The 27,835-nt window shown below is 40.8% G+C and overlaps 1 protein-coding gene across 2 annotated transcripts; it reads left to right on the plus strand.

The window, feature by feature from the left end:
* The first annotated feature begins 218 nt into the window (after positions 1 to 218).
* On the plus strand, positions 219 to 27,835 carry LCA5 (lebercilin LCA5). Of its 2 annotated transcripts, none has more exons than XM_075268306.1 (8): positions 219 to 468; positions 6,216 to 6,574; positions 9,084 to 9,613; positions 11,653 to 11,790; positions 18,724 to 18,820; positions 18,914 to 19,041; positions 23,705 to 23,888; positions 25,666 to 27,835. In XM_075268306.1, the coding sequence occupies exons 2-8, from the start codon at positions 6,235 to 6,237 to the stop codon at positions 26,439 to 26,441; spliced, it is 2,193 nt and encodes a 730-aa protein (XP_075124407.1). In that variant the 5' UTR covers positions 219 to 468; positions 6,216 to 6,234; the 3' UTR covers positions 26,442 to 27,835. The 2 variants fall into 2 exon arrangements, with proteins under 2 accessions (XP_075124407.1, XP_075124406.1); XM_075268305.1 differs by having other exon boundaries at positions 219 to 415; positions 25,666 to 27,834.

Genomic DNA, 27,835 nt, shown 5'->3' on the forward strand with positions numbered 1-27,835 from the left:
TCTAGGGTGGAAGACGGCAATGAAAGACGTTTTTCACGCCCGGTTTGCACTTCTTTGGTGTGAGTGTAGCCTCAGTCTCCGCGCACAGCTGATTTACAGTGGCTGCTTGGTAACCTACACACCGCAGCGGAAACGAACCAATCACTCTGCGCCTTACAGCCGTCCTATGAGGAAACCGTTTGCAGGGCAGCCTGGCGCAGGTCACGTGAGCGGGCTAGCGCTGTACGATGTAGTAGGAGTGCTGGTACAGCCGTTACCGTGGAGCTGCGTGTAAATAGAATGCGGGCGCTGTAGCAGCCGGGGACAAACAAGGCACAGCCTAGCGACGCGCTACTGGCTACAGTACGGAGCCTCGGATACCCAAGGGCTGGAGGAAGACCTTGGCTGCCGGCTGACCAGCGCGAAGGGGAGCAGGGTACGACTGCCTGGGGCCCGCCTGCCTATGTGACCCGTGCGGCTGCTGTCACGGTGATAAATGGGTTAAGGGAATGAGTGTACATAGTTACAGTCTATCAGTCCTTGTCATCAGCCTGTCCTGCTACTGACATCTGTGGCTTATTGACTGGAAGTGCTAGTATAAGGCAATGTCTGCCATCTGGTCCCTATGTTTAGGATTTGCAGTTTTGGTGCGTTTTTCTCCCTTGTTTTGGTTACATACACATAGGTCTTGTAAGGCCAGGTTCACACCTGCGACCGGTCTCCGCTTTCGGGTTTCCGTCTTCTGCCTAGAGAAACTGGACAGGAGACAGAAATCCGGTGGTCAGTTTTCAAACCCATTCACTTGAATGGGTTTGCAAAATGACCGTCCTTTTGCGTCCCCTGAGCAAAACAGTTTTTTTTTTAACCAGACACAAAGTCGGACATGCAGGACATTGTGTCTGGTTAAAAAAAAACCAAAAAAACTGTTTTTGTCCCGTAGAGGCAGAAGACACTCAAGGGCGGTCACTTTGAAAACTGAAAACCGGGTTTCCATCTCCTGTCCAGTTTTTTGCGGCAGAAGACGGAAACCCGAAAGCGGAGACCGGGCGCAGGTGTGAACCCGCCCTCAGTTGTTTTTTCCGTTGTGGAAATTGTCACCGATTTGCCTGAATTTAGCCATAGCGCAAACTGCTTGACACTAGGTTCACTCTAGTGTTCGGTTTTCCATCGATTGGGTCCACATGGGGACCCGAAAGATGGAGACCATGTCCGCTTAACCGCCTCAATACCGGGCCAATTTCTCGTCCGGGACTAGATACATTTTTTGGGTTTTTTTTGTATGTGCGGTTTTGAGAGCTGTACATTTTTATCATTCAACTAATTTCTGCGACTTTTTTTCGGTGAAACAGTGCCTTATTTTTTAAAAAAATTTTCAGGTTTTTAATTTTTTTTTACATCCAGGAAAATATAAACAAAAGAGAAGGGAAAATGTTTGTTTTAAAAAAAAAATTTTTTATTTAATAGCAAAAAACTTTTTAAAATGTTTCTTCTCTATTATGGTAATTTTTATTTTGTATGGTGTAAGAGGTGGGGCTAGAACATGTAATAAGGGCGTTTTAATGGCATTTTATTTTTTTACATGTGTCCCCATAAGGACATAATAGACCTTTGAGGACATCTGATCACTTCTTCTTTTGTGGTGGAGACTGATTTCCCCTTTAAAAGGTGCCGGTACATTTAGCCCCAGTTGCAGGAGCAATACAGTCTCCTGCCTGTTCTATAGACTTGATCTGGGTCTTGTAGGGACCCAGCAGCTCTAACAGGCTCTGATCCCGGTGGATCAGGTGACCGCCGGGTCAGAGGGCAGCCGCCTCATGGTGACGCCAATAGCTTTGTATACAGCACTCAGCCTTCCCTGCCTTCTTTCTGGGAGCTGCAGCTGAAGTTTCAGCCAGCTACTTGTTCCTGCAGTTGCACGATTTTGTGCAGATGCTGAAAACTGCGAGGATGTACCAGTATGCAGAACAAGGAAGCCACTATCCAGACGTAAAACACAATATAAGTGGTTAAAGAGGACCTTTCACCATATCTGGGCACAGGCAGTGTTATATACTGCCAGAAAGCTGACAGTGCGCTGAATTCAGCGCACTGTCGGCTTTCCCGATCCGTGCCCGGTGTAAAGCGCTATCGGTCCCGGTACCGTAGCGCTTTACAGTCAGAAGGGCGTTTCTGACCATTAGCCAGAGACGTCCTTCTGCCTCGCGGCGCCAATCGCGCTGTGCTGTGGAGTGGGGAGGAACTCCCCCTCCCTCTGCTGATAATACTTGTCTATAGACGAGCTGTGTGAGCAGAGGGAGGGGGCGTTCCTCCCCGCTCCACAGTACAGCGTGATAGGCGCCACGAGGCAGAAGGACGTTCCTGGCTAATGGTCAGAAACGCCCTTCTGACCATAGAAGAGCTACGGTACCGGACCGTAAGCTCTTCACACCGGGCACAGATCGGGAAAGCCGACAGTGCGCTGAACTCAGCGCACTGTCAGCTTTCTGGCAGTATATAGAACTGCCTGTGCCCAAAAGTGGTGAAAGGTCCTCTTTAAAAAGCGGTTACACGTGGAAATCAACAGACCCCATAGACTATAACGTGTCTGACCAGTTTCTGCCAATTTTTCACTGAAACTGATGGAGAAGAAAGTCCTCCTTGTGTGACTTTTCTCTCCGCAGACTTTGCGGTGGTGTCTCCAACAGAAGTGTGAATCAAGGCTGAGATAGTGGTGTTTGCCTCTAAAATGAGACAATGCAACTTGAAAGCCCGTAGCGCAGGTCAGCTTGCGTCAGGTTTTCTTGTGTTTTTTTTTGTGTTTTTTCGATTTTTGCTTAACATGTGACCAGTATTGTTGTAAAGAGGTTGGTCATTTTTAGGCCAATATTGAGAGACAAATGATATTATATGTATAATAAAAGATATACAATTTTCCAATATACTTTCTGTATCAATTCCTCCTGTTTTTTTTAGATCTCTGCTTGCTGTCATTCATTCTGCTAAGGGGACATTCCCATTACTGTTGGTGACAGTCAGCAGTGTCCATAGCTATTGTCCATTACAAGATTTTAGCAATGGACACTAGCTGAATCGTCAGTAGTCCGTTAAAATTTCCATTCATTTCAATAGGATTTTATCTTGTATGTGTTTGTGTTCGTTTACACCCAAGTCGATTTTTTTTTTTCCAGTGGACAAAATAATCCTACATGCAGGACTTTTCTGTCCATTAGATTAATTGTCGAAATGCAGCGTTTTTTTTGTTGCAGATTTTGCTGTATTTTTTTAGCCAATTTCAGGAGTGGCAACAAAAGGAATGGAAAATATTAAGGAAGATCTTAGATGTTTCCCTTCTATTAATTTCATTACTGACTTTGGCTTAAATAAACGCAGAAAAATCTGCAACAAAAAATGCTGCATTTTGGCAGTGTGAGGCCTTCGCTTAAAGGCGGTTTGTCACCTCAGGATTTTATTTACCCTCCTGGCTCCTCTCCCATCCACTTCCAGGTTTTCAGCTCATTCCAGCACCAAGCATGTGCTGTAGAAAAGGGAACGATTATCTGTGCATTTACATACAGAGATGAGCTACAATGCTCCAAGAAACTTAACTAGACTTTATTGGGGCTTCCAAAATGGGAAGCAGTATGCAGAAAGGGAGGGAAGAGAAGACGTGTGGCTGGGAGCCGGGACTGCGTCATCATTCTGACCTGCATCAGCTCTGTAACCACTGAGGAGGGAGACTTAGTCGTATGTGGCAAATGGAGCAAGATAGATAAAGCAGTGTATTGGGTAAAACACTTGAGGCATCCTCAACTACAAGTCTGAATATGAACCTTGAGATGGGAATACCACTCTAATGTTAAGTGTATGATAAGCAAGGTGTGGGGTGGCAGCTAGACCACTGCTAGATCTCCTCAGGTAGTTTTGGTTTGACAGTGGCTGACCAAGCAGGTGAGAACTATGGTGAGTTTTTATCCTATTTCCATGGAAACAGGATAAAACACATCAAGAAAACACAGACTGAAAACAGGACAGACAGGTAAATAGACTGAAAATAGAAGCGAAGTAAAACAGGACAACACATTCAACAATAGAACAAGCATAAAATCAAGGGAGGTAAAACAATGGAAACAGAACATACAGACATCAGAATAAACCTACTAACCTGACCCGCTGCCCCCCAGTGTGGCTCAGTCCTGCAGCTGTTGTTTTCTTCTGGTGGAGGTCCCCACCGCACGTGACCACTGTGGACAATCTGTGACTCTGCGAAGGAAGCAGGACATGGGCTAGTTCACACGGGGACATGGAGGCTGATTTTGACAGCTGATTTCGCTTCAGAATCTGCCTCCATAAAATGTAGCCCTATGTGAATTGCTCACTTTTTTTTTTCTGCTAGCTTGCTTGCTGACAGAACTGTGGTGCAGAGTGCCACAGAAAAAGGATAAAACACACAATGTGTACTTAGACTTAAACCAGGATGGACAGATGAAAATAGAAGGTAGGGAAACAACAAGAAACAAGGGCAGGACTACAGGACAGGTACCAGTAGTATATAACAGAAAGCCCCTTGACCAAAAAGAGATAAACAGACACAACAGGACACGCATAAAAACTAGGCAGACAAGAACTGGTATAAAAACAACCGCATCATGCATGCAGACAGAACTCAGGACTATCAAATAGGACATACAGACACCTGCATAAAACAGAATGCATGCATGGAATAAACTCTACACAATGCTCAGCCAAAGAGGGACTACAGCCACAGACTAAGGCAACACCACATGGATGACATCCATGTGCTGACCATGCTTCCATGGCTCTATTCGTTTTGGTTAGTGAGCATGGGCTGCAAAATGGAAAGGAATAGAACCGATCCTGAATTTTGCTCCCATCTCTTGACTCCTTACTGGGAACGTAAAAATACATAGTCGTGTGTATGGAGTCATATAAATGAATGTGTCAGTGTGCTAGTCGTGAAAAACATGGCTAGCACACTGACAGTGCACACGGTTGTGTGCGTGAGGCTTTAGGCGTCATGCACACGACCATGAGTAATATGCACTCTTCAAAATATGGCTTTGTGTGTCTTCAACATTAGTGCTGTATGTCTGTGTCATTCATATTTGTGGATCAACAACAAAAACTGTGGGTAGCTAAATATGGACGTCAGTGTTTTGTTTATGTGTCCCATAGGCTTCTGTGGGCTAGTCCATGCCACAAATATTGAGCGGAGTTTTGTGGCATGGACCCAGGGAAAACGCAGTAATGTGCATTTGCCCATTGAAATGAATGGGTCAGTGTGCTATCCAGGAAAAACCAGGTAGCACACTGAAATACCGCATGGTTGTGTGCATGAGGCCTTACTGTTTGCAAATTGCAGTCCACAAAATAGTACTTGGTATTCAGTTTTTATGGTTAATTTCACATCAGTGCAGTATGTCCGCAGTAACGTTCAGTATTGCATCAGTTTTTCATCCCTATCTCCGGATCCGCAAAAAGCAACACGGAACATAGCAAATAATATCACTAGTTTGTCCCTAATAAAAATGTCACATGAATGCTCCAACACATTTTCTTTGATAAATGGTCTTGAGACACTTGAAGAAATTTGTGAAATGACCGTTGTTTTCTGTGTGCCATAGGCTTATAGGGGTTCACCCATGCCGTAAACTGTGAGCAGAATAAGACATACTGAGTTTTGCAGTATGGACGCGTGGCCCGCACATGGACCCATTGAAAACACAATAGTGTGCATGGGGCCATTGAAATGACTGGGTCAGAGTGCTACCCAGGAAAAGCTAGGATGGCACACTAGACTTATATAGACACATGGATAAGCAGGAGGAAGTTAGCAGCTGAAAACATTAATGGTTAAATAGACAGAAGCAGGAACCAAACACATAGGTGACATTCACCCCGAGTAATGTTGCGCTGATTCTGTCATGATAACTCACAGCAGAATCAGCACTGATAAAAAGACTCCCATTGACTTCAGTGTGTTCCGCATGGAAAATGGAACCCATTGAAGTAAATGGGAGTGTTTTTTATCAGCTCTGATTCTGCCGCGAGTTATCGTGGCAGAATCAGCGCCACTTTACTCCGTGTGATTGGCCCCATAGGTAGCAATTAAATTAGGTCTGTTAAGAAAGGCTGTATGCTGGCAAACAGAGAGCCTCAATGTTACATAACTATTTAGGTTGACAGCATGGGGTATGCTGAACTCTTATTGTTTGTCTATTTTTATTTGCTGCCTACAGAAATGCATAACTCACTGACATGAATAGCAGGAGCCCATACTCACAGTATGATGAGCCACACAGACAAAGAGGACGGAGTCCATTATCCCGGCAGGAATCTACAAGCACACAAACGTACACTACGAAGAAAAGCATGAAGGATGACCAGGAAATGGCCAGGGCAGATAGAGGAACGAGAAGGAGTAACCGGGATAGAAGTCCAGATATTGAGAAAAGTAGTGATTCTTATTATTCTGATGATTACGAGAACACAACATATGGATCTGACCGATCACCAACACCCAGTTCCAAGGCCTTTTCACCTCGTGCCAAAAAGGCCGGCTATAAAGTCAGGTCTGTAACACCTGTACATAACAGAGGTAAGGTATACTTTCTTTCTCTATGGTAAAAGTTTAGAAAAATATTACTAGTTGGTAAGTGTGATGCTTGAATTAGAGTTTATGCAGGAAAATCTAAGGCTTACCAGTACTCTGGGTACGTTAACTTATTAATATATATCCAGGTCCCCTGCAGCAATGATAATCACATTTGCAGAGCGCAGCTGAGGAGGCCAAAAGTCTCCCTTGCTTGTGCTTCAACCCTTGGTCGCATGACCAACTCTGCTCTATGGTTACGCAGGAGGTGTACAGTAAAGTCATAGAGAACCAGAACTGCAGCAGAGGAGGCAGTGCACAGAGACTACTAGCACCCTGCTCTGCAGATATAATCATTGGGGCTTCAAGGGACTTTATATTTTAGTAATAAAACTGATTCAATGTGGAGAATTCAAGGATAAACTTTCTTCTCTGCACAACACCTTTAAAGCATTCCTAAACTTTCAACAACTTTTGCTTTTTTATCACCATTTGTGTCATAAGTAAATATTGTAATATACTTAATGAAATGTAGTTTGTCTGCAGACTAATGACAGTACCTTGTAGGACTGCTTACGCACTTTCCAAATATGCCTTTTTTACTCTGGTCTCTAATCTGAGCTGCTGTTAACCTGCGATTTCTGAGGCTGGTGACTCGGATGAACTTATCCTCTGCAGCAGAGGTGACTCTTGGTCTTCCTTTCCTGGGGTGGTCCTCATGTGAGCCAGTTTCTTTGTAGCACTTGATGGTTTTTGCAACTGCACTTGGGGACACTTTAAAAGTTTTCCCAATTTTTCAGACTGACTGACCTTCATTTTTCAATGTAATGATGGCCACTCGTTTTTCTTTACTTAGCTGCTTTTTTCTTGCCATAATACAAATTCTAACAGTCTATTCAGTAGGACTATCAGCTGTGTATCCACCTGACTTCTGCACAACACAACTGATGGTCCCAACCCCATTTATAAGGCAAGAAATCCCACTTATTAAACCTGACAGGGCACACCTGTGAAGTGAAAACCACTACCGGTGACTACCTCTAGAAGCTCATCAAGAGAATGCCAAGAGTGTACAAAGCAGCAATCAAAGCAAAAGGTGGCTACTTTGAAGAACCCAGAATATAAGAAATATTTTCAGTTGTTTCACACTTTTTTGTTAAGTGTATAATTCCACATGTGATAATTCATAGTTTTGATGCCTTCAGTGTGAATCTACAATTTTCATAGTCATGAAAATACAGAAAACTCTTTGAATGAGAAGGTTTGTCCAAACTTTTGGTCTGTACTCTGTGTGTGTGTGTGTGTGTGTGTGTGTAACATTTTTTTATTTTTTTTTTACCGAACTGGATAAATAACACTATTTTTGGGTTAGTGGAGACTGATACACACATGACGGTTCCTAACATGTTTGCTTATTTTTGTTTACATTATATATATATATTTTTTAAATATAAAGGGGTTTTTTAATTAAAAAAAAATAACTTTTTGCTTATTAGTGTGTATTGCAGGGGACTTGAAGGTGGGATCTCGGATTCCCAGTGCAATGTCCTACAATACATAGTATTGTAGAACAACTCACATTAGTTCTTATGAGAACTATGTATAGGCAGTCAGGGCCCAAACTTGCTCCTGGGTGCTGTGATCAGTGGCTGGTCCCTACCCTTGGCTGTGTTATAACAGAAAATAATGCTGTACGTACAGCGTTAACTATATGCTCAGGGTGACGTAATAGTACAGTGCCGAGCGGGAATGGGTTAAAGGGGGTGTCCCACACAAAAATATTGATGATCTATCTAGTGTTTAACCCCGATGTCCGAATACAGCTAGTAACAACATCTGGATGGAGTTTGTATATTCTTTCAGACCTTGCATGGGTTTCCTCCCATACTCCAAAAACAGTGATATTTAGTTTGTGAGCCACACTTGGGACATTGAATAATGATAATATCTGTAAAGCACTGCAGAACATGCTGGCGGTGTATAATCAAGTAAAATAATGATTGGTGGGGGTTGACTCCCTGCTCCCCCTCAAACCAATGTTAGCAACTCATAGACAGAGAATGGAGCAGGAAACAAACAGCTCTACTTCCTGTGTAGGTACAGACCTACCGGTAGTAATGAAGATCAGCTCTTATTCGCTTAAAAGGGAGCTAAGCTGCAGTGACTCAGTTCAGCCACTACAAAAAGAACAGAGTTGTCTGCTTCCTGCTTCATTCCCTGTGTATCAGATACAATGCTGGGAACCCCTAATACCATTCCTACTTGGTGTAGGGACAATTTAAGCATTCTATCATTCCTGATCAGTGCTAGATCATTTTTTTTTTTCAGATATTTTTACAACTTTGTAAAGCATCTTTGAGCAGTCTGAAATCAGGTTTTCATTTTGTTGTAAAAGTTCAAGTGCAGTCACTGTGCTCTGAGAAGTCTTGAACAGGTCAAACCATCGGAATTGTGATTAGGAAATCCTGATATTTAGACTGAGACTGACATTACCGTAATATGCTTGTTGTTCCAGGTGTAAAAAGAGTCAGTACCAAATTTTCATCAAGTAAAAAGGCACCACGATGGGGATTTCGTTCCCAGAGCCTAAACAAAGAGTCTCCACCGAAAGACATAGATATTGTCACTAAGAGAGTCCTTTCAGCTCGCCTTTTGAAAATAAATGAACTAAGAAATGAATTAACAGAACTTCAGATGAAATTAGAAGAGTGTCAAAAAGAAAACAAAGCCCTCAAAAGGTTGCAGTTCAGGCAGGAAAAAGCCCTGAATAAGTTTGAAGATACAGAAAATGAGGTTTCCCAACTTATATCCCGACATAACAATGAACTGCGAACCCTAAAAGAACGATTGCGTAAATCCCAGGAAAGGGAGAGGAATACAGAAAAGCGACTGAAGGACACAGAAGAGGAGTTGTACAGGTCGAATGTTGCACTGAAGAAGTTAAAGCAGCTTTCTGAAAATAAACACCTAGCTGAACGTGAGGAGTTGACAAAGAAAGTGGATCTTCTAGAAAGCAGGCTGGATGATCGAGAAAAAAGAGTCAGGGTATTCCACTTTTTTATGTTTACTTTTGAATTCTTTACCTAGTGGATCAAACAATTCTCACACTGATATTGGAGAGGATTGTTAAATGGCTTTATAGTGTACTGCTTTTGTTTAAAAAAATAAAATAAAATTTTGACTTCTGCTAGGAACCCTATAACGCCCTAAGCAATCATCCACATCAATTAAGATCTCAGAGGTAGATGATGAAAACTTAAATATGAGGAGTAGGGTGGCGCTACTGAATATGCATAAGCCATGTAATATGGGGTAAACTTTCACGCAGTATATAGGTGGTGCTCACAGTGAATAGAAAGTCCAAATGTAATCTGCAAAGCTTGAAAAAGTGCAACCAGCACAAAACAACTGTCGCTCTTCCTCTCCAGGCGTGCCTCCTCCCGTATGTATTTTTACTTGGATTCCTATAATAAAGATTGAATTTTTTACTGCAGATTTTTCATGGTGAGTGCCCAGTTCTATATTTTCTAGATGATGAAAACTTACTCCTAAACATGACCCATAAAAGAAATACGGGGAAAATCTGTACCATGTAAAATCCACATGGAAAACAAGGGGGTACTCTCCTCTTCTGGAGGAAAAAAAAAGGTTTCATTACAAGAGCTGACAAGGTTTCTTCACTGTAAGGACTGTATACCTGTGGAATAGCTTACCCCAGGAGCTGGTCACGGCTGACAGCTACAAAAAGGATTAGATGCCATTTAGAGCAAAATAGCATTAATAGTTATGGAAATGTCATGATGTTTCCCATCCCCTGATTGAACTTGCTGGACATATGTCTTTTTTTCACTCAAACTAACTATGTAACATATTCCATTACTTGGGACAAGTTTTCTAACAAGTCAAAAGTTTTAGAAAACTGAAAACACACTTCTAGGCATTTTTTTTTAAATGATCTATTTTTCAGACAGCTGGGTGCAGCATGGATCAGCTGTTGGGGTCACTTCAGACATCCCTACTATAGTCAGCGCATTTAGAAGCAGTTGGGTTTGTGATATAGTTGCTGGGTGTTGTCACTGCAGCTCATCTCCTTTTACATTCAGTAGGAGCTGAGTTGAAGTATCATCCTCTGGCCACTATACAGGTATAGTATAAGCGTCAGAAGCGAACCAAATAGCTGATCTTTGCTGAAGTCAGTTGTGCCCCTCCCCAATCAAGTATTTATTGCTGATCTTAAAAACAAAATTCCTTGCCAGCCCTTTAAAATTCATTAACAGAATGAATATAAATCAATGTAAATGTGGCCCAGTGATGATAGCTTCTTGTTGGTCATTTGTGGACTAATGCTTGGTTCACACATCAGTATGCCATCCGTCCGTTTGAATTCAGTTTGAAACTAAAAAACGAACTGATGCACATACTGATTGTATACTGACACCTTTTTATGCTGATAGCAAACACTGTCTGTCCCCTAGAGGACAGATAAGGGGATTAAAAGTAGCTAAGGGAAACAGAGTAGAGATAAGGAGATATAATAAATGTCCTTATCACATATAATAAATGTCCTTATCACATATAATAAATGTCCTTATCACATATAATAAATGTCCTCATCTCTACTCTGTTTACAATTTTCTACTTTTAATCCCCTTATCTGTCCTCTAGGGGATGGATAGCATTTGCTGTCAGCATAAAAAGGTGTCAGTATACAATCAGTCAGTGCATCAGTCCGTTTTAAAGTGTCAAACTGAATTCAAACGGACGGATGGCATACTGATGTGTGAACCAAGCATAAGACTTTGAGGTATATTGAGCAATTACTTGATTTTTTCCATTTGCTTGCTTCAATTTATAAAGAAAGCCACAGCACTGTGTCAAACCACAGACTCCACCAGAGCCCACTGAACTAGGTCTGTTTGGTTTTATGATTTTGTCTGTTGTCAGATTTTGTCTGTGAAATCTGGGACAGATGCTCTTATAGAATCTTCCAATATTGATATAAACAGATATTTGAAAACCTGCACTTGTCCTCCTGTAACACTTGTATTATTACAGATGTTATTAGCTGTTTTCTTGTCTTACAGGAGCTGGAGAAAAACATTGAACTGACACAAAGCAGTTTTCAGAGGCAACTGATGGCTGAGAAAAAGAGAGCCCATGATGTTCAAGAGAATAACAAAGTACTACAAGAAGAGCTTCAACGGTTGACTCAGAAATTAAGGGTATGTGTCTTTCCATTCCTCTCTAGAGAATATAACAGTTTTGAAATGTGTCTATTATGAAACTGGACCACTGAAATAAGGACCACTACATGATGCTACTAAGGAGTCCGTAACAAGCCATACAATGAAACTAAAAAATTATTTAACTTGCAATGAAATGATTTTTCGCCATCTTGTCTTACTATGCTATTAAAAGCGATGTAAAAGTCACATGTACCCAAAAATCTTACTAATAAAAGGTACAGGTGGTTCTGCAAAAAATAAGCCCTCAACCAACTCTGTCAACCGAAAAATAAAAATGTTACGCATCTTAGAACATGGTGATTCAAAAATAATGGATTTATAGCCCCAAAAGTAGTGACACATAAATTAGTGACACACATAAATTGGGTGTTGCCATAATTGTATTGACCCACTGAATAAATGCAACATGTTACTTATGCTGTATGTTTTGAGGAAAAATATAATTAAAAGGTATGCCAGAATTTAGGTTTTTGGTTTTTTTTTTTGTTTTGTTTGGTTGTTTTGTTTTTTTTCTACCAAGAGATAGTTAATAAAATCTAGTCAAAAAGTTATAGCACCCCAAAATGGTGTCATTACAACATTTATTTCATACCACAAAAGACAAGCCCTCATATGGCTACTTCACAAGAAATATATATAAATCGCCAAATCATTAGAACACAACTGTCTGCGTCAGGAAGGGAATGTATAAGCTGTGCGAGCCTATATTAGGGGACACTCCAGATTTAGTGCTTAGAAGGGAAAAGAGAGCAGAAGTGACCTCATTTTCCTGGGGATTGCTGACACCTGGAGCAAGCTCCGGGCCCGGTGTCCCCTTGTTATAACAGCCTGGAGACTTGTGAAGGCTCCCAGGCCTTTCTTTTAGTATATTCTATAGCCTGTAATAGAAATTATGGATTTTTGCAATACATTAGCTTTGTAATGCATTGCATTAGTGATCAGACCCCCTGAAGTTCAAGACCCCTAGGCAGTCTAATAAATTTTTAAAAAAATTAAAATATAAAAGAAAAAGTATTAAAAGTTCAAATCACCCCCCTTTCACAGAAACACATATATAAGTACCGTATTTTTCGGACTATAAGACGCACTTTTTTTCCTCCCAATATGGGAGGAAAATGTGTGTGCGTCTTATAGTCCGAATGCAGCGTGTGCAGCGTCTGTGTCCCGTCTGTGTGAATCAAAAGGAGAGCAGCACGGTGCCTGCCTGCTCTGCCCCTCCTTCCCTGTCTGTGTCGCGTCTTTGCAGGAGCGAGATATGAGAGGCAGGGAAGTAAGGGCGGGCCAGACGGGTGAAGGAAGCGTGGTTTCAAGCTTGCCGAGAAAACCACGCCTCCTTCTCCCGTCTGGCCCGCCCCTCCTTCACTGCCTCTCAGATCTGGCTCTGGCAATGAAGCCACACAGACAGGGAAGGAGGGGCGGGCCAAACGGGAGGAGGAGGCATGGTTTTCTTGGCAAGCTTGAAACCACGCCTCTTTCACCCGTCTGGCCCGACCCTACTTCCCTGTCTGTGTGGCTTCATTGCCGGAGCAAGATGTGAGAGCCAGTGAAGGAGGGACGAGCCAGACAGGTGAAAGAGGCATGTTTTCAAGTTTGCTTAGAAAACCACACCTCCTTCACCCGTCTGGCCCGCCCCTTTTTCTCTTCTTGCATAGCTTCACTGCAGGGTGTCTCTTTCCATCCATGGATGAGATAGATTAGATATAGATAGATAGACAGAAAGACAGACAGATAGACGGATAGATAGATAGATAGATTAGATAGATTAGATAGAGATATATGTTCAAATCACCCCCATATCCCTAGAATACATATAAAACAAAAACATTACTGTGAAACACATACACATTTGGTATCCCTGTGTCCAAAAGCCCCCGGTTCTATTTACATTGGTGAAATATTATATTATTAGGTTATTAAATATTTCACCAATTTTTTTTCCTTAATTTTTTTTTTTCCCTATTTTCCTCCTCTAAAACCTTAGTGCGTCTTATGGTCCGGTGCGTAGTCCGAAAAATACGGTACTTAAATACTGTGAAAAACCTACACATTAGGTATCTCTGTGTCCGAAAATGCCCACTCTACAAATCTATAAAAATATTTTTCCATACGGCAAATGCCATAGCGGGAAAAAAAATCAAAAGTGCCAAATCGATGTTTTTTATGTTTTGCCTCTGATAAAAATTTGAATAAAAAGTCATCAAAGCAATAGCAATTCCCCAAAATGGTATAACTGAAAAGTACATCTGGCCCCGCAAAAAAAAAAAAAAAGACGCTCTATGCATCCCCATACACGGAAGTATAAAAAAGTGTTATGGGTGTCAGAATATGGGACTTTTAATATCTGCAAGGAGTTTGCATGTTCTCTCGTGTTTGTGTGGATTTCTTCACATACTCCAAAGACATACTGATAGGGAAAAATGTACATTGTGAGCCGTATATGGGACTCCCAATCTACAAGAAAAAAAAAAAAAAGAATATGGCGACTTTAGGAGAAAAAAAATGCCACAGTTTTGGATTTTTGGTAAGGGGTTAAAATGTAAATAAAACCATATAAATTTGGTATCCTCAGAGTCGCACTGAAACATAGAATACAGGTGACATGTCATTTTGGCTGTACAGTGAACGCTGTAAAATTGAAGCCCGTAAGAAAGTCGCACAATTGCATTTTTTCTTCAAATCCACCTCATTCTGAATCTTTTTCCTGCTTACCAGTACATTGTATAGAATAATTAACCTCTTCCCACCATGGGCATCTTTTGATTTTCGTTTTTTTGTTTTTGAAATGTCACCTGTATTCTATGTTTTAGTACGATTCCGAGGATACCAAATTAATATTGTTTTATGTACATATTAAAGAGGACCTTTCATCAGATCGGGCACATGCAGTTTTATATACTGCTGGAAAGCTGACAGTGCGCTGAATTCAGCGCACTATCGGCTTTCCCGATCTGTGCCCGGTGTAAAGCGCTACCGGTCCCGGTACTGTAGGGCTTTAGTGTCAGAAGGGCGTTTCTGACACTTAGCCAGGGACGCCCTTCTGCCCAGCAGCGCCTATCGCGCTGTACTGTGGAGCGAGGAGGAACGCCCCCTCCCCTCCTGATAATACTCGTCTATGGACGAGCACTGTGAGCAGAGGGAGGGGGCATTCCTCCCCACTCACACTGTACAGCGCGATAGGCGCTGCTGGGCAGAAGGGCGTCCCTGGCTAACTGTCAGAAACGCCCTTCTGACACTAAAGTGCTACGGTACCGTGACCGATAGCGCTTTACACCGGGCACAGATCGGGAAAGCCGATAGTGCGCTGAATTCAGCGCACTGTCAGCTTTCCAGCAGTATATAAAACTGCATGTGCCCGATCTGATGAAAGGTCCTCTTTAACCCAATTTCTTAACAAACATCCAAAACTGTGCCAATTTTTTTTTTTCTAACAGTCACCATATTCTGAAACCCTTAACTTTTTTTTATACTTCTGTGTACGGGAATGTATAGGGTGTCATTTTTTATTTTTTTTTGCGGGGCCGGGTATATTTTTCAGTTCTACCATTTTGGGGAATTGCTTTTGCTTTGGTCACTTTTTATTAAAATTTTTTATCAGAGGCAAAACTCTGAAAAAAACGTCGGTTTTGGTATTTTTGATTTTTTTTTTTCCCCCCACTACGGGAAAAATATTTTTATAGATTCGCAGAGCAGGCGTTTATGGACATAGGGATAGCTAATGTGTATGTGTTTGACAGTAATCAATTACTTTTATATGTGTTCAAGGGAAAGGGGGGTGATTTGAACTTTTTTTTTTTTATATATATATATATATATGTCAAAAAAGGAAATTTGAAAAATGCCTGTGGCGAGAAGAGGTTAATATCATATATTGGTAGAAATTGCTGTTTGGTTTCAGCTGGGCACAGAAGGGAAGGACCATCATGTAGTTTTGGAGCACAAACCTTGACGGTTTGGTTTTTGGACATCGTGACACTTTTGCAGACCTCCTGAAACACTAGTAAAGTGGAATCCATTGATATGTGGCCACATTTTGGAAACTACACCTCTGAAGGATTTTGTCCATTGGTACGGTGAGCATTTTTAACCCGCAAGTGTTGCATTAATTAATTATCCATAAATGAATATGCAGCTGATGGTGAAAAGTGAAAATGGCAATTTTTCCAAGAATATGTAATTCAGTACGTAATATGTTGTGCCCAGATACGAACTCTCTAAAAGCTGTTGTGCCCGAGATACTTGCTTAACAGGCACTGGAATGGAGTATCTCTGGAAAAATTGTAATTTCACTTGGCATTATCAGCTGCACAATCATTTCTGGAAATTAAATTAACGCAACACTCAAGGGTTAAAAATTAGAGATACGCGAATAGTAAAATGTTCGATATTCGTTTCGAGTAGCCGCTCAATATTCGACTACTCGAATCGAACACTCGAATATCCTATCGAATATCCTATCCTATGGGGGGAAAATGCTCGTTTCAGGGGTAGGCAACATTCGATTAAATTACACTTACCAAGTCCACGAGTGAGGGTCGGGCTGGATCCTCCGAGAAGTATTCTCCATGCAGCGTCCCCGCGGCATCTTACAGCTCTGAATTCACTCTGCCAGGCATGGGGCCTGGGCAGAGCTGACTGCACATGTCTGCACTACAAGAAAATGTAGTGCGGGCATGCACAGTCGGCTCTGCCCAGGCCTGATGCCTGGCAGAGTGAATTCAGAGCCGGAAGACGCCGCGGGGACGCTGCAGGGAGAAGACTTCTAAAGGTAGGAGAAGGACCAGCGTCGATTGGTCGAATACCTACTCGATCAAATACTACTCACTCATCTCTATTAAAAATGGTGGCCCCACCACTTAATAAATCCCTTCAGTGGTTTAGTTTTCAAAATTCTCGCTACGCCACTTGATAATTCCCTTGAGGGTTTAGTTTCTAAAATAGGCTCATATATCTACAGATTACGCTTTACTCGCAATTCAGGGGCTTTGCAAAAGTTGGTATGACATCTAAAAACCAAACTCTGCTCCAAAAAAACAAAATAGTGCTCCTTCACTTTTGTGCCTGGCTGTGCACTCAAACAGCAGTTTATATCCACATATGACAGTAAGTAAGTTATCTTGGGTACACCAGTGTCATACATGTGGCCATAAACTGCAGCTTGGGTACACAGCAGGGCCCATTTGTGAAAGAGCGCTAGGTGCTTTTGGAACGCAGATTTAGATTGTTGGTTTTTGGACACCATTGGTGACCATTGGTCACATTTGCATAGACCTTAAAATTGCCCCTACAAAATGGGGTCACTTCTTGGGAGTTCCAGTTTACTAGCACCCCCAGGGCATTGCAAAAATAACATGGTGTCCAGAAAGCCCCTCTAAATCTTTACCCCAAAAGGTAAAAAGCGCAGAACTCCTTCCCTTCTAAACCCTGATGTGTGCCCAAGCAGCAGTTTACACCCACATATATAACTTTTTTGACCCCGGAATAGCCCACTTAATAGTTTTTAGAAGTGCATATCTCTGATGACATAAAGTGGGAACAACATATTAGCAACAGAAATGGCATATTTCTTGAAAAATTTAAATTTTTCACTTTTGTACATTGTTTTGGGAAGCACTTTTTAGGCTCATATTTTTCATATTTTTATGGCATTCACCACAGGATAAATTATGATCTATTTATTCTGGTATGGGTTGTTACAGACACATCAATATCTAATCTGACTATTTATTGTATTTTTATTTTATGTTTTATTTCATTTCACTATTTATTTTTTTTTCATTTACACTTAGTCCCATACTGGGATTTGAACACTAGGTGGCGAAATTACTTTTAGTACCGGCTTCCACCATTTGGGAGCGTGGAAATGCAGTTTTAACTGCAATATCACTTCTATAGGGATATTTTGACGGGCTATTTTAACCATCTCCTCCTGATGAACCCTCATAACAACTTGAAGGAGAAATGCGTTGAGGTGTTCTAAGAGTTACTTTCTTATTAGTTCATATCCCTGAGTGGGTTTAGTTAATTTTTTTTTCTCAAACAGGATCTATGATTTGGGTGCACTGGCGGATTTCTTAGCCTTAATGCACCAGAGATCCTATTGCAGATTAACAGTCTTAGCACGAAGATATATATGCATTAGGGCTCGTTCACATCTGCACCCGGCACTCCGTCCTTCAGGTTTCCGTTTCCTTCATAAAACAGAGCAGGATACGGAAACCTGTAGGAGTCTTTCTCACCCATTCATTTGAATGGGTGAGAAAGATGTCCGGCCGTGAGCGGCGGTGAGCGTTTTATGCTCTCCACCGCGAAACCGGGTTTTATAATCCGGACACAGAGTTGGACATGCAGTACTCTGTGTCCGGATTTTAAAAAACGGTTTTGCGGCGGAGAGCATAAAACGTTCACCGCCGCTCACGGCCGGACCCGGACTGTGGTTTCCGTCTTCTTGCATGCAGAAGACGGAAACCACAGAACGGAGACCAGAACGCAGGTGTGAACCTAGCGTCAGTAGCATTGCTGCACATTATAACCACCCTACATTTTTCATCAACAACTTTAGAGGAGGTTGTAACTCTAACATGACTGAATACTAGCTTCCTATTCCTGAAGCAGATTTTTTCCTGACCAAATTCCTCGAACACCCGAACACGTGTGAACTAGCCCTTACTCATGATTTCTGTTATAAGTTTTCTGTCGTTTCTGCATGACCGAGCCTAAAATAAAATATTGCATTAATTGGGAGTATTGATTTGTTGATAATGCAGTGTTAGAAATTTTATGTTAAAGTTATACTTTATGCTTTCTATGTTTTGTTTCACAAACATACACTGCTGTCCATGAAAACTGAAAACGTTGATCCATGTATTCAGTGAATGTATTCCAGGTTAAGGTTTTATTTTTCCTATACAGGATAAAGAAAGAGAACTTGATGCAAAAAATATCTATGCTTTGCGTTTGTCCAAGCCTTCTCCCAAGAAAGACATGGAAATTACACCTAGGAAGAGGGGTAAGAGATTTTTTTTTTAATGAAAATTCTATAGAAATTGTGCTATAATATAATTATAGTTAATATTAATGATTTATATTGTTTTCATTGTAGGGACAAGTCATAGCATTAACATAGGTGTTCAGAAAAATAACTCTGCCCCAAAGTTGGACTTTCCTTCTCCACCTCCCCCACCTCCAGTTCCAACTGAAGATAAACTGGAGAACGAGCAGGAAGCTCCGGTAATGAATGTAAACCTTCTATAAATTCTTTAGGATACAGTATTTAATATTTTTTCTTGAAAATTTTTAAACTTGAAGTTTAATTTCTTTAGACAGTTTAGGTATTCTAAGCAGCAATTCACATGTTTATAGCTGTGTATTGTTTGTATAGTGAAATGTATGTTTGTGTTTAAAGGGGTTTTCCAGACTAAATAATTAACCCCTTCCCGACATGCGCCGTAATAGTACGGCGCGTGTTGGGTCTGTAACTATGGCGACCGCCCGGGAGCCGGGCGGCCGTCATAGCCGCCGGGTGTCTACTGCTTCAAGCAGTAGACAACCGGCTCTAATGCCTCCGATCGGTCCGGGGACCGATCGGAGGCATTAACCCCTCCGGCGCTGCTGTCAAAGGCGCCGGAGGCGCCATCTTCCCGGCGGCGCATGGGCGCCGCCATTTTGGCAGGGATCGCCGGCTCCTGGAGCATGCTCCAGGGCCGACCCCCCGTTGCCATGACAGCCGGGAGCCTTGTTAAGGGCTCCCAGCCAGTCTGCAAATTCTCTCTTTTGCAGGCTGGTGTATACAGCCTGCAAAAGAGATGATGCTTTTTTGCAATGCATTAGCATTGTAATGCATTGCATTAGTGATCAGATCCCCTGGGGTTCAACACCCCTAGGGGGTCTAATAAATGCAAAAAAAATAAAAAAAAAATAAAAAAAAATATAAAAAAGTATTAAAAGTTCAAATCACCCCCCTTTCCCTAGAACAGATATAAAAGTAGTTAAAAACTGTGAAACATATACATGTTAGGTATTCCCGCGTCCGAAATCGCCCGCTCTACAAATCTATACAAATATTTTTCCTGTTCGGTAAACGCCGTAGCAGGAAAAATAGTCAAAAGTGCCAAACCGCCGTTTTTTCACTGTTTTAATTCTGCTAAAAATTTGAATAAAAAGTGATCAAAGCAATAACATTTCCCGAAAATGGTAGAACTAAAAAGTACACCCGGCCCCGCAAAAAAAGACGCCCTATGCATCCCCGTACACCTATTTATAAAAAAGTTACGGCCGTCGGAATATGGCGACTTTTAGAAAAAACAATTTTTAACACCGTTTTGGAATTTTTTTTAGGGGTCAAAATGTAAATAAAACCATATAAATTTGGTATCCCTGGAACCATACCGAAACACAGAATACAGGGGACATTTGGCTGCACAGTGAACGCCGTAAAACCAAAGCCCGTAAGAAAGTCGCAGAAATGCATTTTTTCTTCAAATCCACCCCATTCTGAATTTTTTTCCTGCTTCCCAGTACATTATATAGAATAATTAATGGTAGCATCATGAAGAAAAAATTGTCCCGCAAAAATTAAGACCTCATATGACTCTGGGAGCGGAGAAATAAAAAAGTTATGGGGTTTAGAAGGAGGGGAGTCAAAAACGAAAATCAAAAAATGCCATCGGCGGGAAGGGGTTAATGACCTCGCTTTAGGAGGACTGACACCTGGGCTTCCAGCTGACCATGCTGCTTGACTCCCCCCCCCCCCCTTCCAACCCCCATAACTTTATTTTTCCACTCTCAGAGCCATATGAAATCTTAATGTTTCAAGGACAAATTTTTCTTCATGATGCTACCATTAATTGTACTGGGAAACTGGAAAAAAAAAATTCAGAATGGGGGGGGGGATTTGAAGAAAAAGTGCATTTGTGCAATTTTTCTTGCGGGATTAATTTTAACAGCCTTCACTGTGCAGCCAAAATGACATATCAACTGGATTCTGTGTTTTGGTACGATTCTGGGGATACCAGATTTACATGGTTCTATTTACATTTTAACCTCAAATAAAAATCCAAAACTGCCAAAACGCCTTTTTTTCTAAATCTTGCCATATTCTGACACCCGTAACTTTTTATACTTCCATGTATGGCGATGCATAGGGTGTCTTTTTTTTTTTTTTTTGCAGGGCCGGGTGTACTTTTTAGTTATACCATTTTGGGGAATTGCTTTTGCTTTGATCACTCTTTATTCAAATTTTTATCAGAGGCAAAACAGTAAAAAAAAGGGCGATTTGGCACTTTTGACCTTTTTTTTTTTCCCCACTATGGCGTTTACTGAATAGGAAAAATATTTTCATAGATTTGTAGAGTGGGCATTTTCACACACAGGGATACCTACCGTACTTTCCGGCGTATAAGACGACTGGGCGTATAAGCCGACCCCCAACTTTTCCAGTTAAAATATAGAGTTTGGGATATACTCACCGTATAAGACTACCCCTCTTCTGTGGGGTACCTCTTTTTAATGCATACTTACCCCTTGACATACTCTTTAATGCTTTTTTTATTTGCTTTCCAGTCCCGAATAGAGATGAGCGAATAGTATTCGAAACTATAGTTTTGAATACCTCGCTCCATAGGAATGAATGGAAGCGGCCAACGTCTGCACTTAACCCCTTGGTGTTTGGCCACTTCCATTCATTCCTATGGAGCGAGGTATTCGAAACTATAGTTTTGAATACTATTCGCTCATCTCTAGTCCCGAACCATCTTTTATGTAAAGGAGGGTTCACACTAGCGCCGCTGTCCACCCTGGGATTTCCGTCCTAAACCCTGGAGAAACTGGACAGGCGGCGGCTTGCCAGCAGGCTGCGTTACAACCCATTCATTTAAAACAGATCCCATTGTTTTCTATGGGAGCCGGAACACGTGCGCTCCCCATAGAAATGAATGGAAAAAAGCAGCCCAGTACTTATGCTGTACGCTGCACGGGAAAAAAAATAAATGCTAAAAAGCAATGCCAGAATTGAGGTTTCCTTTTACATCCCACCCAGAAAGAGTTAATAAATTGTAGTCAATAAGTTACAGGCATCCTAAAATGGTGGCATTGAAAAGCACATCTAATACCGTATACACCAAGCCCTCATATGGCCAGATTGCCAGAAAATAAAAATCTAGCTTGTACAATGTGAAGACAAAAACCCCAAAAGTCGCCAAATCATTAGGACATAAGTGGCTGCGACTAGAAGGAAATGTATAAGCTGTGCGAGCGTTTTCAGGGGACCCCCCATATTTAGAGCTTATGAGAGATAATGCACCAGCACTGATACCCCAGAATGCCCCTCTTCCCCATCCGTGTCATAGGAGCTAGTGGGAAAATAGAATGGGATTTTGTGTACCCAATTTACTCCGCACAGCTTACATATTCACTTCGGGGTTACTAATGCTCACTACATCACTTGATAAATTCTTTGAGGGGTGCGGTTTTCAAAATGGGGTCACTTTCTAGAGGTTTCAACTGTTTTGACACCTCAAGGGCTTTGTAAATGTGACATGGTTCCTGAAACTGATCACAGCCAGATCTGCCCTCTAAAAGCTCTTTGGCGCGCCTTCCCTTCTGCGTCTTGCTGAGCGTCCATATATCAGTTTACACCCACAAGTGGGGTACTATGGTAGTCCAGAGAATTTGCATAACAAATTGTGGGATGCGTTTTCTCCTTTAACCCCTTGTGAATGTGTAAATTCTAGGGCTAAACGAAAATATTAGTAAAATAAAATCAAATGTGTAAATTTCACCTCCATTTTGTCTTAATTCCTGTTAAGCACTTATAGGGTTAAATTACTAGGTATATGTTGTTTTGGCTTATTTAAGGGGTGCAGTTTTGAAAATGGGGTGATTTATGGGGGTTTTTAATACAAGGGTCTTTCAAAACCCCTTCATAACTGGATTAGTCCCTTAAAAAATGGGTTTTAGAAATTTCCTGAAAATTTTGAATATTGTTGTTTCACTTGTAAACCTTCTAATGTCCGTAAAAAAATAAAAAGGCCCCTAAAGTTTGATGCCGACATAAAGCAGAGATCTGGGACATGAGATTTATGATATAATTTTGGCGGTCTGACTATCTGTATGCAATGCACAGACTTTTATAAAATGCATATTTTTCAAAATTTCCTATTTTTTCATAATTAAACGCAAAACATATCAACCAAAATTTAACACTAACATGAAGTACAATGTGTTGCGACAAAACAATCTCAAAATCACTTTGGTAAGTTAAAGCGTTCCAAAGTTATTGCCACATAAAGTGATACATGTCAGTTTTGAAAAATCGAGCTTTGTCAGGAAGTCAAAAAGTGCCATCGGCCGGAAGGGGTTAATCACAAATGTGTAAAGCAGCCACAGGGAGGTCTCCTCATGCATTTTTCAAATGTTATACAGTAGATGTCAGCTGAAGTTTGAGGTTTGGGCATTTGTCAGATGAAAGGTGCTGCAAGCTGTCATGGCCCCCCTCCCACCTTGACCATTACTAGTTTAGTCACGTATGGGTGCTGTCGTGGATGGCGGAGCTACTCTTACGGGTAATTTTTTTTCTGAAGCCTATGACAGCACCCCATTATTTTCTCTCCCTGTGTTGAGGAGCTATCACTTTAATAAGTTTGTAATTATTATTAGTTGAGGCCCACCTAGAACAGGGAGATGAGGGCATAATTTTCTGGATGTGGGTTTTGTTTTGTTTTTGTGTGTGCTCATTTTCCAAACACTAAGACGTAGAGAGGTGTGGACAGACTTATGTCTTCTAAGTTTCCTGTCCCAGGAGATGGGATGTCCTTCTCGTATGGGTGGTCCCATGAGCTTCAGTAAAACATTTACCAGTAAAATTAATTTTTATTTATTTTTTTAATTCACAAAGGGAGAAGATAATTTAGCAAAACAACTCAAAGAGGAAGCAGAGAGAATTCGAAGAGAAAAAGAAGAAGCTGAAAGGCTTAAAAGAGAACGTGAACAGGCAGAACGAAAACAAGCCCAAGAAGAGCTGTTAAATAGAAATAAAGAGCAAAAGCTTTTGGAGGACAAAGCAAAGAAACTACGTGAAGGTAAGATTACATTTAGAACATAAAAAAATTTCTTCTGTTAATTCATAACTGTGAAAATACCGTGATGCCAGTACATTATGACAACTTTCCAGGTACGACAATGTTTCATGTTGTTGTGTAGAAGACTCCAGTTACTATGCATTTATTCATAATGATCTCATAATTTATGGGGTTTTACATTGTCAAAATGTCATAAAGCTGACAGTTTTCCAAGTGCTTTGACCTCTTTGTATATTTCTTGATTTTCGTTAGTGAGTGACCTCAAGGACTAAGGACCATGACTGATCAGTGTTTTGACATACCCCATTGCCTTAAAAATAGATACCTGGACCCACACCAATCAGCTGATTCAGTTGCTACCTGCTGCCAGAAGATTTTACTGTTGACAGATCAGAAGTAGCGCTGCTCCTACTCAAGTAATAGTTGCAAAGCTGCAGTGCCCTGTAGCCACCACTATACAGTGGATAGAGCTGTAGCTACACCTATTATCTCCCTTGACGTCAGGAACCACTGAGTCCTGTGATTGGGCTTCAGCGATCACATGGTTCACGCGACATTTGTGACTACAGGTCACAATGCCACACGACCAGCTGAGGCTCAGTCACAGGCCTCATCAGTCTCTGAAGTCATCCGGAAGTGCCACAGACAGCAGGGACCGCGCCAGAGTCCAGTATAGGTGAGTAACACAGTTTTTTATGTTTGATCACCTTCCCGGGACCTCTGCCCATTATACTTTGGGGTGTCTTTGATCCCAGAGTATAATAGCAGTTTTGGTTTGGCCGTGTTCGATTCAAACCAAACCGCCAGGCAAACCTTTTCAAAATAATCTAGCTTGGTTTGTTCAAAGCCTGCTCATACTGTAAAAGGAATGAGGTTTAAAAGGGGCTTGACCTAAGTAATCGCAATTAATCGTAATTAAGGTAAAATTGCCAATTTAATCACGATTTTGATTTAGGCCATAATCACCCAGCCCTATCTACAACACATACTTTGTGTATGGCCAACTTAACTAGACTGAAATGACTGATAATCTATTTAGTCATATGGCTAGCTGCTGTAATCTGATGACTTCCTCTTTTTTTGTTTTTTAGCTGTTAGCTGCAGTGATCTGAACATAGAACAATAGATCTGTGAGGAAGGCAAATGGGCTCACTGTTCATATAATGAAGATGTTTCATATATCCTCTTGTGTTATTCCATATTGTCTGCCATAACCGGCTGTACGACTGGTCACGCACTTTGATTAGCTGCCATATGGTTCACAGCTCCAACCTTTCCGCCTAACACATGCATAGTTTAGCAGAGCTTGTATGTGTTCTCAGTAGTAAAGGGGAAAAGGATGCTGCTGAACTTCTTTGGCCACTTCTCATCTTCCCTGACTTATGCCAGAGTGGGAGAGTCAGGTAGAACCTAGTTTTCTGCCATATACTATAATAAAATTCATGGTCTAATGACCCCTTCATTATTTACCGTAGAACAGAACATATCAGTGAACAATAAACTGGCAATTCATGGTCCAATTTTACTGCCTGATGCAACATTTGAACAATGTTTAGCTATATATTGGGTACTTCTAGAGAAGGCTTGCCAGAATGACACAAGGTTTTCCTGCATTTGGGGAATCCGGTTGTATTCCTTCCCTCTACTCACAGAAAAGAATGATTGCATTATACCAACGTCTTTGCTTCGTAAGATCTCTACCTGTGCATGGCTAGTTTACTATAAGAAGTAGAAATCTTATTTATATATCTGAATTTTTTTGTTTTTTAATTTGCAGAATGGGAAAAAGAGGAACTTGAAAGGAAGAGAAAAGAAGATTTGTTAAATGAAGAAAAGAATAAAAAGGAAGTGGGTATAAACAGAAATGAAGAGGAAAAACTTAAAAAGGAGCTCTTATTGGCAAAAATGTTTGAAATTGATAGAGAAAACCAAGATCCATTTTACTTTGATAGCACTAGGCCTGCTCCAGCACCACTTGCAGATACCTCAATAAAAATGGACCCAGCAGATACAAAGCATAAAACATACAGGTTTTCTGAGCCAACTGAAAAACTGTTCAATGGCCTTCCAGTCCATGGAGGACGCGAGTCAAAAAGAGATGTCCAGAAAAACACAGTGGATACCAATGGGGACTTTACATTTGGAAGTTATACTCCCTCTTTTGGAAAAGGGAGGTCATCTGTTCATAATCAAAGAAAAGATGTAATGGAGGAGTCCATTATAACCACCTCAAAGCTGGACATGCAAAAAGATAAAAAATCTAACTTAATGGAGCAGCTTTTTGGAAATGGTTCTAATACTACATTGCCTTCTATTTCTAAATTTGGAGATCAAGATGGCTTAACTTCAAACAGCAGAATCCAAGATCAGGACTCCAGCAATACCTTACCTTGGGAACAAAACAGCAAAATTAGAGGGAAAGATGAGGTGCTCTTATCTGGTGATGGCAAAATCTCAAGCTCTAGTAGAAGTCGCTTGCAGAACATACCCGGAAGAACCGCAGTAAAAGCTGTTAACTCTGTAGAAGATGAAATTGAAGAATTGGCGTTATAGAGATTATGTAAATGTGCCTGTTGAATATTTATGGCATAGTAAAAATGTAAGGATTCTTTTAATATGTATTGTATATTTTTTAATTGCTACTATTTTTCAGAAGTAGTTTTTATTAAATTATTTTTTTCAAATATCAATATCCATATCAGGATTTTGTCAGATCCCTGTTACTTAAAGATTAAAATAAATAAGTTGCGCAAATAATCTAAATTTAATTACAGCATACCTCCATTTTTTAGAATTTTAAACAACTTTTCAGAAATGAATAGTACAAGGGTGAATTTAAAAACCTTGCACTATATCTTCTTAAAGGAAAATGGTTCCTTCCCCACTTATCAGGTTATTACTTCTCTGCATACAAATCTATGGAGAACGGAGGAGGAGGCTGCTGGAAAAGGCACACAAATAGCTACAGCTGCTAAACTTTCTATTATGTGTTGGGGAACTCTTCTGACACTGTATCTTCATGATAAGAGTCTACCACTGGATAGAATTAGGCAGAAGCCTCCTCCTCTCCATAGACTTGTGCAGCTAAAGAAGGGTATGGATACTATAAACAGTCTGAGTGAAGGCGAGGAGCAGAACAGCCATAATAAGTGGAGAAGGAAACTTATTTAACAAGATATATTACATGGTTCTTATATTACCGTGTTTCTTTGAAAATAAGACTTTGTCTTATAATTTTTTTTCTCCAAAAAAAAGGCTAGGTCTTATTTTCAGGGTTGGTCTTATTTTTCAGACACCGGGGGAAATCAGAGTCTCCTCTGATTTGCTCCTGACGAACCTTGTAAAATGCTTAAGGTTAGTAACCCTAACTTACATTCACAATTGATGGTGCAGTGTCATTGACTCTTAAAACAAACTTACTGGCACTGTCTGTCTCTAAGCACTTTGTGTGGCAGTGGCCCCGTGCGCTCTTTATCTCCTCTCCTTTATACTAATATAAGCATAAAGATAACATTGAGTTTCCTGCAAATCCGTTGCCAGTCCCAGGAACATGTATAAGTTTATTTTGTCTCCAAACCTGTGTAATATAATATTCATTTTCTGTGCATATTATTTTATATGCATTGATATTAGATTTCTAGGAATCATTATAAATAATCTCTTGTGCTAAAGGCAATGTCTGTATCTACTGATATACTTCACTGTGTCTTCACTGTTCCTCAAACAGGCAAAGCTGGTGAGAGGGGATGATAGGAAAACCCATTTAAAGACTATTTATCATAAAATGTTGTTTTGTATATTTTCAACAAATTATTTGCAATAATTTAATAAATATATTTTGCACTAAGCTAGGACAAATCTGTCTGAAAAACTTAAATGTTGACCCTCCTAAATTTTGTGTTATTTTGTTCCATATAAATATGTATACAAGTCTCATTCTTGTGGAG

The sequence above is a fragment of the Leptodactylus fuscus genome, chromosome 3 (genome assembly GCF_031893055.1).
Source record: "Leptodactylus fuscus isolate aLepFus1 chromosome 3, aLepFus1.hap2, whole genome shotgun sequence".
Taxonomy (NCBI): domain Eukaryota; kingdom Metazoa; phylum Chordata; class Amphibia; order Anura; family Leptodactylidae; genus Leptodactylus; species Leptodactylus fuscus.